The sequence below is a fragment of the Anabrus simplex genome, chromosome 3 (genome assembly GCF_040414725.1).
Source record: "Anabrus simplex isolate iqAnaSimp1 chromosome 3, ASM4041472v1, whole genome shotgun sequence".
In the NCBI taxonomy this organism is placed as follows: Eukaryota; Metazoa; Arthropoda; class Insecta; order Orthoptera; family Tettigoniidae; genus Anabrus; species Anabrus simplex.
Window position 1 is genome coordinate 280,105,322 of NC_090267.1, and position 14,239 is coordinate 280,119,560.

The following is a 14,239-nucleotide window of genomic DNA, read 5'->3' on the forward strand; positions in this document are numbered from 1 at the left end:
AGTTATTACTAATATAATGTTATTTATGCTACAGCTTATGCTAAGATTAGTTTAGTTCATTTGTTTATCTCCCCAAAAATCATAATAATTATTCTAATGCTTCTGGACATTTTGGCCCCCCCTCCCTAACTCTGAGCCTGGGGCAGCTTAGCCCCCTTGGATTCGTCACTTTATAGAGTATTATTAAAATATATTATAAATCATTATATCTCTATTATAGAAAGCTTTTAGGCCTAGAAATCAATCATCATTGATCTGTGTCTGTCACCCAGGTGGCAGACTCTCCAGCAATTATTTACAGAGAAGTGTGTTAGCCTCATTCTTGAGACAGTTAGGATGGGTAACCCATGAAGAGTACGCTGTGAATCCTCTAAAGCAGAGGTGCTCTACATTGGGCATTTTGTCCTATTGGCACTCACCGCTGTAAGCAGGCAAGCAGGCAGGCGATGAACGTATGTTATTCAACCACAGTGACATGGTTACATCACAGACCAAGAAGTTTGGGCGAAGTTCTCCCAGTCACTCACAATCACTGCGGCAATATCAGAGTTTGAAATGGAGGCAGAAAATAATGAAAGAGGGCAGAAACCCACGTAATTTTCAATTTATGTTGTAAGAAATACGTATTTTGACAGTATGTATTCAAGAGTCAGGCAAAGAACCTCCAATATTTTTGTGCTGTGCGTAACTAATTACTAGGACTCGGATGTTTAAGACCTAAAAATAGCCAAAATAAGCAAACAAATGTAACCCTAAAAATAATGAAACATGACCTCAAAAGTGACAAAATATGACGTAAAAATTACAAAATATGACCTGAAAATGATTAATTAAAAAATGGCCATTTTAAAATAAATTATAAATTGAAATGGCAATGCCTCTAATACGTATTTGTTAGCTAAATTCATTCTTTGTACTTTAATATTAGTTTTCTGAATATACATGTGCAGCAATTATTCACACTCTGTTATCCTTGATTCACTTAGCAAACTTTTGTGAACACATACCTATAGAGTACTAAGTTCGCTAAGATTATCATATCACACAACATTTTAAAAGTCAAAACATGTCTGCACCCTGTATTGGTGGTTTGAAATACGAGAAAACTAGAAATCAGTCTAGTTAAAAAAATATATTTTGGAACATTTAAGCTCAGATTTCATTAACATTATTCAAATGCGTTAAAGTTAAAATTGAGCGCCAAGAAACGAATTAAGTAGATGTCTTTCAGTACATTACAGTGGCGGCTCGTGATGATAAAAATGGGTGGGGCACATTCAACATATTAGGAACACTAGGAATCAATTAAATCAATTAAATTAATCTTACCTTTTTATTTCTTGTATATAAAACTGCGATTGTAGGTTCTATTTTTATCTTTGAACGATTTATGCTAAGCTTTGGTCTTGGTCCGCCCATTTCTTTAGCTAATAATCTGTTTTCGTAATTAAGAGATTTTGTTTGTAAGTAACTCAATTGATTCATTTTTAAAACATTTATGCTCGAACAGGAATACACTCAGATATCACCCTAATCTTCACATACTTTTCAGACTTACAATGAACATCGACACCGATGGACACAATTAATCCAACAGACACAGGTTTGCTACAAACACTATATACTTTTTCGCGCGTTAATAATATATATGCCGACAGGAAAGTGTAGCTGGGTGCTATCTAGTAGGCTGTAGGAGAAGTAAGTTCAAAATACGAACTAGCGCTGAAGTGTCACGTCGTAGAAATACTGTGACCGGGTCAATGGAATTCGCCATAACCCCCTTCACCCCTCACAGCTCACAGAATGAGGGGATGATGTTCAGGTATAAGAACGAGTCGGTCCCATCCAGGATTAGACCTTTACTATGTTGCCTAGTTTAATCCAGGGCTGCTAGAACAAGAACAACCATGGTGAATCATAGCCTCTTGAACTCACTGAAACTGGTCGTGACAGTAATCGTGCATAATGTTGTTCTGATTTTTATAATAGTTTTAATCGGTGGAGGGGCACGTGACCATGTGACCTAAAGGCAGAACCGCGCCTGGTACATTATGTTAGGGCGTCAGAGCCTATAGTGCAAACTCACATACCTTTTTCATTCTTCTCCACAAGTGGAATTGAAGTGTATGACAAGATTCATCTTCAAAGCAATAGGCATGAAAGACCTCCGATTATCACTTAACATATTCTTGTAAGAAAAGAAGCTCCTTTCTACATCGCAAGACATTATTGGTGCATATTTAAATAATGTTAAATCACTGCTGTTGATTATGCACTCATCTTGAAGTGTACTGGTACCTTCTCCTCTAATAGCGTCATTTATCTTGCACACATGGTGAAAACCATCATTTTGATTAAGCACATTTTGAAGTTTCCATTTTATATTGTCATCAACTATTCCATGTGATTGTTGTACTGAAAGTTCAATACTTCTCACAATGTCAATACTTAGATGAGTTTCTAAGCCAGCAGATTCTAAACGAGTAATTGCACTCAATATAATTCCAAATTTCAACTTAATATATGCCAAACTTTCTGACAAATTGTTGGAAAACAATTCCTGCGCAATCTTGATACAAGAGGCTTCATCTTTGTTGAAGCTGTTAACAATGTTTTTGATAGTGGAGTAGTTTTCGCAATAATACACGACAGCAATGAGCCACGTCCCCCACCTAGTAAGAACTGTCTGTGGAGGAGTGGTATCGAAGGAACTAACTCCTTAAAAGTCGCAACACGCAGTGGTGCTTTCAAAAAAATTTGGCGTTAGATTTATTAATTTATCGACTTCCGGAAAATTTCCACGAATTTCTTCTTCCACCCAATGCAGAGCATGCACAAGGCAAGTGACGTGAATCGTTCTTGGATAAAACAGCTTGAGGCCTTCAGCATCTTTCACCATGTCCGGAGCAGCATCAATAACAAAGAGAAGAACGTTTTCCCGCTTAAATTCATCCTTCCACAAAATTTTTAGTGCATTATCAAGAAGAATTGCACTTGTTGAATGATTTTCTCTGTCTAAAACTTCTGAGGTTAGTAGAAAAATAACCCCAGGGTGATCAGCACGGAGTGTTCCAATAATTACATTCCCTGTACATCTACCTTCAGTGTCTGTCGTCTCATCAATAGATATCCAAATCTTATTGTCTGCTACACTGTGTCGTATTCGATTTAGAGCAGACCTATATTCATAGCAATGTGATAAATAGTTTTTTCGCAGTGTTGATTCTGTAGGAACAGATTATTTAGTGTACAGTATTTCTCCAGGGAATTCTTGAAATGAGGGTTTGGAGGAATGTTTGGAGACACCATCATCTCACAAAGTTCCTTTGAAAATCCGAACATATGTCCATCGCTGAAGATGTAACAGCCTTATTGAATATCAGTTGCTACCTCTTCTTATCGACATGTTGTCGTTTGACATTGCTGCTGTGTTTTGCCGTGTTGCAATGTTGTTGCACATTAAACCGTTATTCAGCCACGACTTTCACTTCACACAACTTGCAAAACAGAAGTAAACCATCTGTACCGAAATATTCCTCTACAAATTCCTTAACAAAGATTCATAACGTAACGCTAGTAGAAGGTTTTACCTTAAGCATACTGGAACATGTGCTGGGATATGATTTTCTGTAAACTGACGCTTGTGTAAGTGAAAGGAGGTTGAGGTTCTATCATCTGAACAAAGACAAGTGAGCAATTACCAGAAGTAATTAGCTCACTGCTGGGACCGAATTTTCTGGATTATTTCTGTCTCTACCTGGGAGACTGAGTTGCCGAGTACAGTGGGTTTGTTAGGGTGATGTCTATGACCTTCATTGTATACAAAAGGTATTCCACTTGTATCAACAGCATGATACTGAGAAGCAGTTTTGTGAACACTAGTTCGCATTCGGTAAGTTGAAGATGATTTTGTACATCTACATCTGTCGTCAAACCGCCAAAATATAACCGAAATATGATGTTTCTACTAAAATAGCTAAAAATATGACCTTACAGCAAAAATAGCCAAAATATGCATTTAAAGACAAATGAAATTCACTTATTTGTGATGATAATCACCTGATTTGCACCGAAATTCAGTCAGACAAGAAAATAGAGACAAAGAAAAAAAATGACTTTTCCTAAACATCCGAGCCCTACTAATTACAGTTTTCAATATTATATTTTAAGAAGTACTTAAGAAACAATTCTAATATAATACAGGGTTAAGGTGAATGAGCTCTGGCTTGTCGCTTGGGTTTAAGTTATCTGATGAACTCGCCAACAATGCAATCATGCTTACCATCAGTTAGTTTATTTATTTGAAGGCAAACTGTATATCTATTTTGTAGATGCATTTACATTGTTGTTGTAGTACTTTAATCTTGGATAATAAATATCTATGTCCTCACTCATGATGAAGCTCCCTCACTATTTAGAGGCTAGCTATTATCATCGGGTGCCTAATAAGTTTTAAATACTATTTTCAGAAATTCATTGAAGAGGGAAAGTCACATAACACTACAACACTGTGCAAAATCTATATATTAATTTTTTTTATGAAAACTGAAGTCAGTTAGTCCGGCCATTCTATCCGGTCAATTTCCTTCATTTTTTTTTAACCGAAAGGTATTCATGCACAGATTTGTCATCAGGTACTATAAATCAAACTTCTGCCTTTCTCAAATTATTTGATTTTTCAATTTTTTGTCTCTTTGAAGCAATCATATCTTTGGTTCTAATTGAGGTATGGAGTTCATTTTAGCCTAAGAACACTCAGTGGATCAAGCACTTTCACTTGAGCTCTTAACTATTCAAATAGGTTGATTCTGAGGAAAGTTATGAGTGCACATTCAATTTGACGTCTCATTTCTTCAACATTTTTTCTCATCGAAGCAATCGTATCGTTCGTTCTAATTGAGGTACGCAGTTCATTTTGGTCTAAACATACCCAGTGGATCAAGCGCTTTCTTTTGAGGTATTAACTGCTTTAATTGGTAGATTCTGAGAAAAGTTGTAAGTACATTTGTCCCCATGACAAAGATCTTTGAAGGACTTTTTAACAGTTCGGCGCGTAACGTTGTTCCAAGGAACGTTTAATTCAATTTCTTTGTGTGATGTATGTTCAAGTGTTTTGTTGACATAATATTACATTCCATTACCACAGCAGATCATGTGCTTTATTTCATTAACTCGAAACTTTGCAAATACATCCGTGAGAATAGTAACGAACAACACCATACATTGCAGGCGGAGCCAGCGGGAAACTGTTAATCAAGCATTAAACTTGTTGAATTATGTAAATATATTACGCTTTGCTTGAAGAATAAGAGGAATTTTACTTTTTTTAAATAGAAATACTGACATTCCCATCCAAGGAATTGTAACTCGTTGCTTGTCCACTTAAACCCTGTAGCTTTGTATATAGTAACACAAAAATTATAAGATGTCAGTTTTCCTTGAATGTATAAATATAAGAAAATAAAATTGACTTTTTATATCAAACACAGTATAAATCAAACCAGAATGTGTTGAAAAGGTCCGTTTTCTTGCAACAAATGTTGCCAGCAACCGATCCGAGATGTTCTTTTTCTGCACGACAATGCAAGGCCGCACACTGCTGTTGTAACACAGTAAAAATTGGAGGAAATGCATTGGACACCTCTGGAACATCCTCCTTACAGCTCAGACTTGTCGCCTTGTGACAACCACTTGTTTGGACCACTGAAAGAAGAACTGAGAGGAAAGCGATTTCATGATGATGCAGCAGTAGTAGAGTACATGTGCAACTGGCTGCACACATGTTCATCTTTTTTCAAGGACGGTATTAAAAATTTGCCAATTCGATGGCAAAACTGTGGCTCAAATTCGGAAGGCTATGTAGAAAAATGAGGTGCTTGTTGTGTATTTGTTGGTGGATTCAATAAAATTGTAAAATATAATTCCAGTTTATATTTGATTCAAAGTCAAATAATAATACTAAGATTATAAATTCCACCTGTTCAATACGTAAGAGTTTTTTATTTAAATTTAAGAAATAGTTCTTAACACATTATAATATGTTAAGAAATATTTCTTAAATATAAATAAAAAAATATGTTAAGAAATATTTCTTAAATTTAAATAAAAAACTCTTATGTATTGAACAGGTGGAATTTATAATCTAGTATTATTATTTGACTTTAAGTACATTTCAATACGGACCATAACATGAGATTTGTAACATGTAATTATATTCGATTCACCGAGTACCTTATAAATTCTTCTTTCACTGGTATGATTACTTCCCCTTCTATCGAATCTATCATATCTCGGTGATAAACGTTCCAGTTCCGTAAAGAAATTTCCGCACCCATAATATCAGTTCTTAGCCATGTTCATCTCCTATTACAGTAACCAGTAAATATATATCTATTAATTACTTAATTCTGTTCCTTATTTACAATACAGTACTTCTACAGTTTAACTTTTGACATCGTTACTTGACTTTCGGCTCCCTCTACTCTCACCACTGCTCCCTAGTCCATCCTGTTTCCCTGAATGGACCTCCCTATAACTATCCTAAACGAACTCCCTAACTCATACACACCAGTGTGGTTCAAGTGAAATTCATCCGAGCTGGAGCATATATTCCTATCTGCCCATTAGGATCTACTAATCTCACTCCTAATTTTCCACATACCAACTCCGTAGCCTCATTTAAGTATTTGATCACCCTTCTTCATAGTATCCCACTGATAACAACCTCCATTATCTTAAACCTTTACAGACTATAAACTCATTTTATCCGTATTGACGGTTGAACTCTGACATTAATACCAAAATAGTATTTATTATCCACCTAAAAGTCAATACATTAGTTAATCTTATAACATGAGTGTGTAAGAGTTAAACTTTTCCTACACTGACATAACCGGATAATAATCCAAGTCTAGTTTGTTCAGGAAAATGGGGAGTTTTCTGGAGAAGCTGAATCAGTTTAATATTTGCTTATCTTAAAAAATTGGCTTTGGAATAGAAGGCTGGCATTTAATAAAGAGTTCTGGTACTTATATTTCCTTGTTGCTATCCGAGATTTTCTAAACATGCCACCAGTGATCAGCAGCAGCGATTGGGGATTAGAAATGAAGGGAGGGAGGGCAAAAATGTACAGGCAACAAAAAGTACCCAGGTTTCTGGGATATAGTGGGCGGTGGCAGTGGGGTGGGGTGGTATGTACATTTAAAAAAAAACAGAGCTACTAAGTGGTACAGTCAGTTTTTTGATGCTCTCTGAGTGAGTTTTGACAGAGAGTTAAAGGTTGACAGTTTACCTACTTAAATGCTTTGATTATAGATTTTTTGAGATTTTGATTCAATACCATATAATAATTCTTTCACCAAAGGAACAATATTACACATGTATTACATTTAAATAGAAGTACGGTGTGATTATACAATTAAAAATCATTTTGTATTTGACTACACACTAACAGACACTAAAGAGACTGCCAAACAGACGAATGTGCGCAGCAAGCGGGTAAATCATACCTCAGTGTCCATGACATTGGCAAAAATAATATACCCCTGCTACCCTTCCTCACAGCACATGCAAAGTCTTTACTATACGCTGTGGCGCTATACAAATCTGTTAGCAGCAACAAACTAAATTTTTTTCATATTTCCGCTAATAATTTTGTTGATAATTAAAGAAAATAAAGGGAAGAATTAGCTGATAAGACAACAGGTCTGTACAAATTACTTTTCTTTTAATAATTCCTAGTTTCATCCAGCTAAAATGGAATAAAAATGTAATGTTGCTCTGATCCCCCCTAATTGCCAGTGGTATGTTTCTTCCCCTTTTCCATCATATGAGACACTGAGCATTATTGCTTTTGAATTTTCTGTAGGCAGCTTAATTAATGATATAAAAATATTCCTATTATATGATCTCCAAGTGCAGACAAAGCTAGAGACAAAAGAATTTCATCATTGTTTTATAAAATATGTGGACTTTAATTGCTTAGAATTACTGCTCTTATAATACTGATGGGCCTGTGGTTTACGTAACAAACCTACCTTTTGCTTGGAATCAAGAATCAAGGCTGGGAGGATTTGTTGCTCTGGTCATGCGTCGCCTTGTAATCTGCAGGCCTTTGAGCTGAGCAATGGTAGTTTGTTAGGCAAGGCACTTCAGTGCTCTATCTCCATGAAGTTTTGTTCTTATACTAATGCGTCCATCCATCTGTTTGTTCATATTTTAGACTGTAATGCCTTTTAGTAGTGTACAGTTTGTATGTTTCTATGAGTAAACTGTTTGCTTATACAATCCTCCATTTGCACCTAACACCATGATCTCCTGTAGTTAAACTGAGTTAATCATTGTCATTTGGTCTTCCTCTTCTTCTCTTACCCTTAACAGCCAATTCCATTATTCTCTTAAGTAACCTGTTTAAATTTCCATAACTGCATGCTTGGCCTTTCCCTTGTAGCATAGTTATTCTGTAAGTAAACTGATTTGGTGTTTTCAGTAAAAGTTGATAATTCTATGATATGTAGTTTTTTGGGGTGAAGGGATAAACTATCAATATATTCTATTAAGTTGAAATCCTCCTTTGCAGTTGTTTGTTCATTCTGCTCTTATATTGATTTTTAAATCTATTTACTGTACATTTAAAAGCACATCTGTTTTAAATTCAGTTATCATGAGTGTGAGGACTGTTGGATTCCTGTTTTTCTGCATATTGGTACTGCTATGATTATTTATTTATTTATTTATTTATATATTTATTTATTTATATATTTATTTATTTATTTATTTATTTATTTATTTATTTATTTATTTATTTATTTATTTATTTATTTATTTATTTATTTAAATAGAACATCACAATTTTAAACTACATCTTGTTTTATTCCAATGTGTGGTATTTTCTTATTTTTTTTAACTGTATATGGGTATTTATATGTATTTTCTCCCTCTTGAGCACAGTGTTTATTTTAACACTTAAAGGACAATGATTTAACATCTAGATTTTTTTTTTTTTTTTTTTTAGAATTTGCTTTACGTCGCACTGACACAGGTAGGTCTTGTGGCGATGGTGGGATAGGAAAGGGCTAGGAATGGTAAGGAAGCAGCCGTGACCTTAATTAAGGTACAGTCCCAGCATTTGCCTGTGTGAAAATGGGAAACCACGGAAAACCATCTTCAGGGCTGCTGACAGTGGGGTTCGAACTCACCATCTCCCAGATGCCAGCTCACAGCCGCGTGACCCTAATCACACGGCCAACTCGTCTGGTAACATCTAGATATAGAGATTCAAGTACCCACTAGGATCATGTTATTTACAGCAGTTATTTACAGATATTAGATTACCATCATCCTTCAAAAATGGGTCTTATAAGCCAATTGTACCGGATAATGTAAAAGATACTGCTTGATTCTGTTATATCTGTATGTTTCTTTTGTACAGGCCATCTATGTGTAGCTGGATGCATGGTTTTCAGACTGGACTTCACTTAGTACAGATTGTACTCAGCTACTTCTTGATGTTAATCTTCATGACATACAACGTATGGCTTTGTCTGGCTGTGGTGTTAGGTGCAGGAACAGGCTACTTTCTATTTGGATGGAAGAAATCTGTCATTGTGGATGTTACAGAACATTGCCATTGATAGTGGATGACATTGATGTGTTCCGTTGTTCCTGCAACACTGTCTCCGAACTTGTGGGAAGGCTGTGATAGGATTTGACATATAGGTATTTTTTTCATTTGGGTTTATCTTTTATCCTTTTAGCTTGTTGATTGTTGTGTTGATTATATAGTACATGACTGTCTGGTGACTCCGACTTGTGATTTTAATAAACTTGACATGCTATCTCCATTTTTTTGAAATAATATGAAGTGAAGCTTGTTGCAAGATTTCAGATATGTGGGCCTTCAGTAACTGTTGATTGACTTATAGTTAATAATTCTTTTATATTGTGTATATTGTGAGAAGTTATTTTGTACAGTTTGCTTACAGCATCATTACTAAGCAGTTCAAGATATTTATTCTCTGCTATTCCAACAAAAGGTTACTCCAACTATTTACTTTAAAACTTTATTAAGATTACATGGGATTATTATTCTTTTACTTGTAGTGGGAAAATGAAAAGTCATGAATATACGGGATTAATTGTTTGATTTTATGGCCATTGCCATTTCTTGTACTTATTTGGAAAAACTTTTATTTTGCACCACATGTAAAAATGATACCATCACCTTGTTATAAATATTGTACATTATTTTCTGTCATGGAAATATACGTTGTGTATTTTGAATGAAAATCAGATGTGATATTTATTAAATTACTCTCTGTAAATAAACTCTTTATGGAAACAGAACTAGGGGTGATAATATAGGTGGCCATTAAAAAAATGCTCACATTTTAGTGATGGAAATTAATCTTTACAAATCAAGCAGAAATAGTGTATCCTTTTATGTAATGTATGCCTATATTGTCAGATTCTAAGCCTTTTTAATATGAACTTGTAATTTTCATTTTGAAACAAGGCATTTAAATCTTGCAGATGTTTTTTGAAAATTCAACGGCCAATTTGTTTTTGCTGCTGAGGTCTGAACTTTAGGGTACTGTTACACTGATTGCCATTCGTAATCCTTGAAAAATAGATCTTATATTTTCATTGAATATACAAATGTATGATGGCAAACAATCCTTAGGAAACCACTCCTTTGCTCAAGTCTCTGTTCAAGGGAAAGAGTGAACAAGATATATGTATAATATCAACACATTATGTGTGTATGAATGTAACTACTTTCATTATTTTGCAATCCAGACCTACATTCTCTTCTTTTGTTTTACTTGGGTGCTTTATAAAACAATAGTTCATGTAGATTCCGTAGGCGAATAAACTAAAATAACAGTTCTTGTGCAACAAATCTCTCCACCTTAAACAGCAAAGACAAGAATGATGGTAAGTATAATGGTACAAAACTATAATAAAATCTTTCATAAAGTTTGTCTTAGTAAGAATATCAAAAGCACTGCTAATTAACTGAATTGCTATTTAAGAACTGTTTACAGCCTTCATGAAGCAGTATTACCAAGTATACATGAAGATCCTGTGTTGAGCTTAAATTATTCAGAACAAATTCAAAAACTAGGGAGAACTGAAGAAGAGAATATAAATTAATATTGTTTTTAATTTTTGCAAATGGAGAAATTTGTTTCTCTGGACATAAAATGGAATTGTTTCAAAGCAATTATGGCATATATTGTTAATTCATTTTGCAGTAACAGAATAACATTGATACATAGTATATTTTTTAAACTTTTATTATAATGATGGTTGGTTTGTAGCTTTTGATCAGTAGAAGTATAATGGAAGTATCATTGCTCCTCTGATATGCTGTAGGTAACAGTATTCAATAGAATTTTGCATTCCATATTTTTTTCCTTTTTATGTTATTTCTGTTGGGATATTTGACATTGCATCATTGTTATCAGCAACCTGTTGAAATATTGTTTTGGAGGGAACGAATTTGTTCCACACATATATGAAAGAACTGACCAATAAATTTTGTCAACAAACTATGTGCTCAAAATGGTATGTACAGAAAGTTACTTTTTAGGGTGTTTGTAAACACTCATGCTGAAATAAATTTGAAAATTAATTCAGTGTACTTTGTATTATTTTCATGACCCAACTGTGTACCAGTACATGCAATGTATTTAGAATAACTGAAGTGAGACTTCACAATCAAACTGTTATCAGTCTTTTACTTCTGAATCCTTCAGTTATTTTGATCCACTTTTCTATCGATTTACACTGCAATGTATATCTAAATCAGAGTTATTTGTAAGAACAAAATTATTCATATTAAGGGGGTATCTGTTCCGTTGACAACTAAGTTTACATTTGGTTGGTAAAAGAAATACCGTATTTACTCCCCCCTTTTTTTGTACTTTTTTCTGACCTCAAAACCAGGGAGGGAAAATTATGTGAATCTAAAATAATTATGTTTGATGTTTTCATTTCCATTTTTATCTTACTTAAGTTACAAAATTTATTTAGGCCTAAAATAGTACAAAATATCAAAAATATATATGACACAATTATGTTTAATAAAAAATTGAAGGCAATAATACGTTCCCTAGCAATAATTATGCAGAAACTGTCTTTTAATGTCACACGAGAATTCGCTGAAGATAGGAGCCAGATACCTGAAATAAATTAAAATACTATATTACGGTAAAATCTGTAAAACTGCCTACACTAATATGTATTTTGCTTAAAAGAAATAGACTTACCGTGTCATTCATCATCGCTTTCTTCCAAAGTCGTGTGCGATGAATCACTCCCATTCTCTTCCATCTCCCAGATGCAGTCATCTTCAGTTCCATCTAGTTTGTTGGAATTGCCAGTTTCCTTGAAACTTTTCACAATAATGCCTTTTGAAATCAGTCACCATGCACGAACAATCCACTCACATACTAATTCTAGTGAAGACCTCTTGATCTTCCTGGTAGGTGTCAGAGTATATCTTTGAATGGCTTGTTGACGCTTAGGCCTATATAGAGAGGCTGCAAGGCTGATGTCAAGACACCAGGACTTATTTCAGTATGTCTTCTGGTTAACCATTTCTTGGTGAACATCATCAACAAGATAGCCAGGGAAACTCTCCAAAACCAGGATAAACCTGTGGTTTAAGAGATGGCCAGGCCCTCTTCCCCACACAGCTCGTGACCAATCCTTCATGAGATCTGATGCCATCCAACCTTTCTCCTGGACACGAATGTGCACACCAGAAGGAAATTTCCCTTTAGGAATTGTTTTTCGCTTGAAGGGAGGAAGTTTTTGCCCATCCGCAGTAACAGCCAGCATAACTGAGCAGTGAAGCTTCTCTGTCCCAGTAGTCCTCATGACTCTCCTGGATGTTCCCTTGTCGGGAATTGTAATGTTACTCGGCATACTTGTAATATAAAAAAAATCGGACTTTGATCTGCATTTCCAATTTGCGATAGCAGAAAACTGTACTCGTGCGGCTTCCTAATTACTAGTGATGGGCAGTCTGAGACGAGGTCTCGAGATTTCTCGGGATTTCTAGAGACTAGCGCAGGCATTATTTCTCGCGAGAAATGTCGAGAAATCTCGGGAGCGTTGTCCCCACATTGTGCGGCGAGCAGCGTGTCGTAGGCCTACAGTTAGTCGGAGCTGAATATTTGTTCCGAATATTCGAATAGCCAACCACGGGCCTTCTCATTTTCGTAAACACGTGTCAACAAGGGACTAGGGCGTTCATTTCTACCGAGTTCTATTTTGACGCAGTATAACATAATTATAAAGGATACGCATTCGGGCATTGTATGCTCTGGTAGGTACACGAATGAGTGGTTTAAGTACAGAACCTGACGGCTACTGTACGTACACGTAACTGGATACTAGAGGCGTGCATTATTCGAACTCGAGACGAGGCAAGATGCGCCTTGTTGCATATGTAACCACCATTACGCATGAGTGAAATGTGCAATCTAAATTGCTTCAGTTTGCTCCAATTCTCCCGACAGGCAGGTGTATATCGTTATCAGACCCCGCATTCAATAACATATGACCGATATTTTGGTGACGAAGGAAACAATTACTTACAATGCTATAGAGTATTCGCGTCATAATTAGGTAGGTACTTCGAAATATGACTGTGCAATGTGAACTGTGTCTAATTGTACGCGACAACTCTAAGACGATGTCCGAAACGCAACGTAAGTCGTGGATGTCGGTTATTTCGGCAGAAATACTTCTGGGATGATCCAGCACTTACAAACGCATAATATCAATGAAGAGGAATCGTCACAGAACACCTTCGGCCCGGTCTGAATCACAAGAAACTACCCTGCCGACAACGATTGTGAGGCATCCAGGTAGGTTTACATCCTAATAAAAATTATTAACAAATTATACGGGTTATTCAGCTAAGAAGTCCACCTGACATAAGTCGTGAACAGTTTAAGATACTGGCATTATGTATTCACTTTCGTTAATGGTAAAGAGCCCATAGTTCAACATGCAGTGCTATCCTAGGATTTTGACAAAATTTATCGTCACACACGTTTCCATGTAAGAACTGCTGATGAAAACTATCAAGCTTACAGTCGTAGTTACTCGGACGTCGCACAGCACACGCTAATCGGTCTCGAGAGCGTTGCCCATCACCCCTGCTGAAAGAACTGGAGCGAAGTCGGGCATTTTAGATTACACGTTCCACTCATGTGTAATGGGG

The 14,239-nt window shown here is 35.6% G+C and overlaps 1 protein-coding gene across 3 annotated transcripts in view; it reads left to right on the top strand.

Moving 5' to 3' along the window:
- LOC136866257 (high affinity copper uptake protein 1) overlaps positions 1 to 11,640 on the top strand; it is a 216,937-nt gene extending 205,297 nt beyond the window's left edge. For all 3 annotated transcript variants that reach the window (XM_067143055.2, XM_067143057.2, XM_067143056.2), the window contains one exon: positions 9,431 to 11,640. In XM_067143055.2, the coding sequence (XP_066999156.2) occupies positions 9,431 to 9,632 (202 nt within the window). In that variant the 3' untranslated portion in view covers positions 9,633 to 11,640. The remainder of the gene's footprint in view (positions 1 to 9,430) is intronic.
- The last annotated feature ends 2,599 nt before the right edge of the window (positions 11,641 to 14,239 follow it).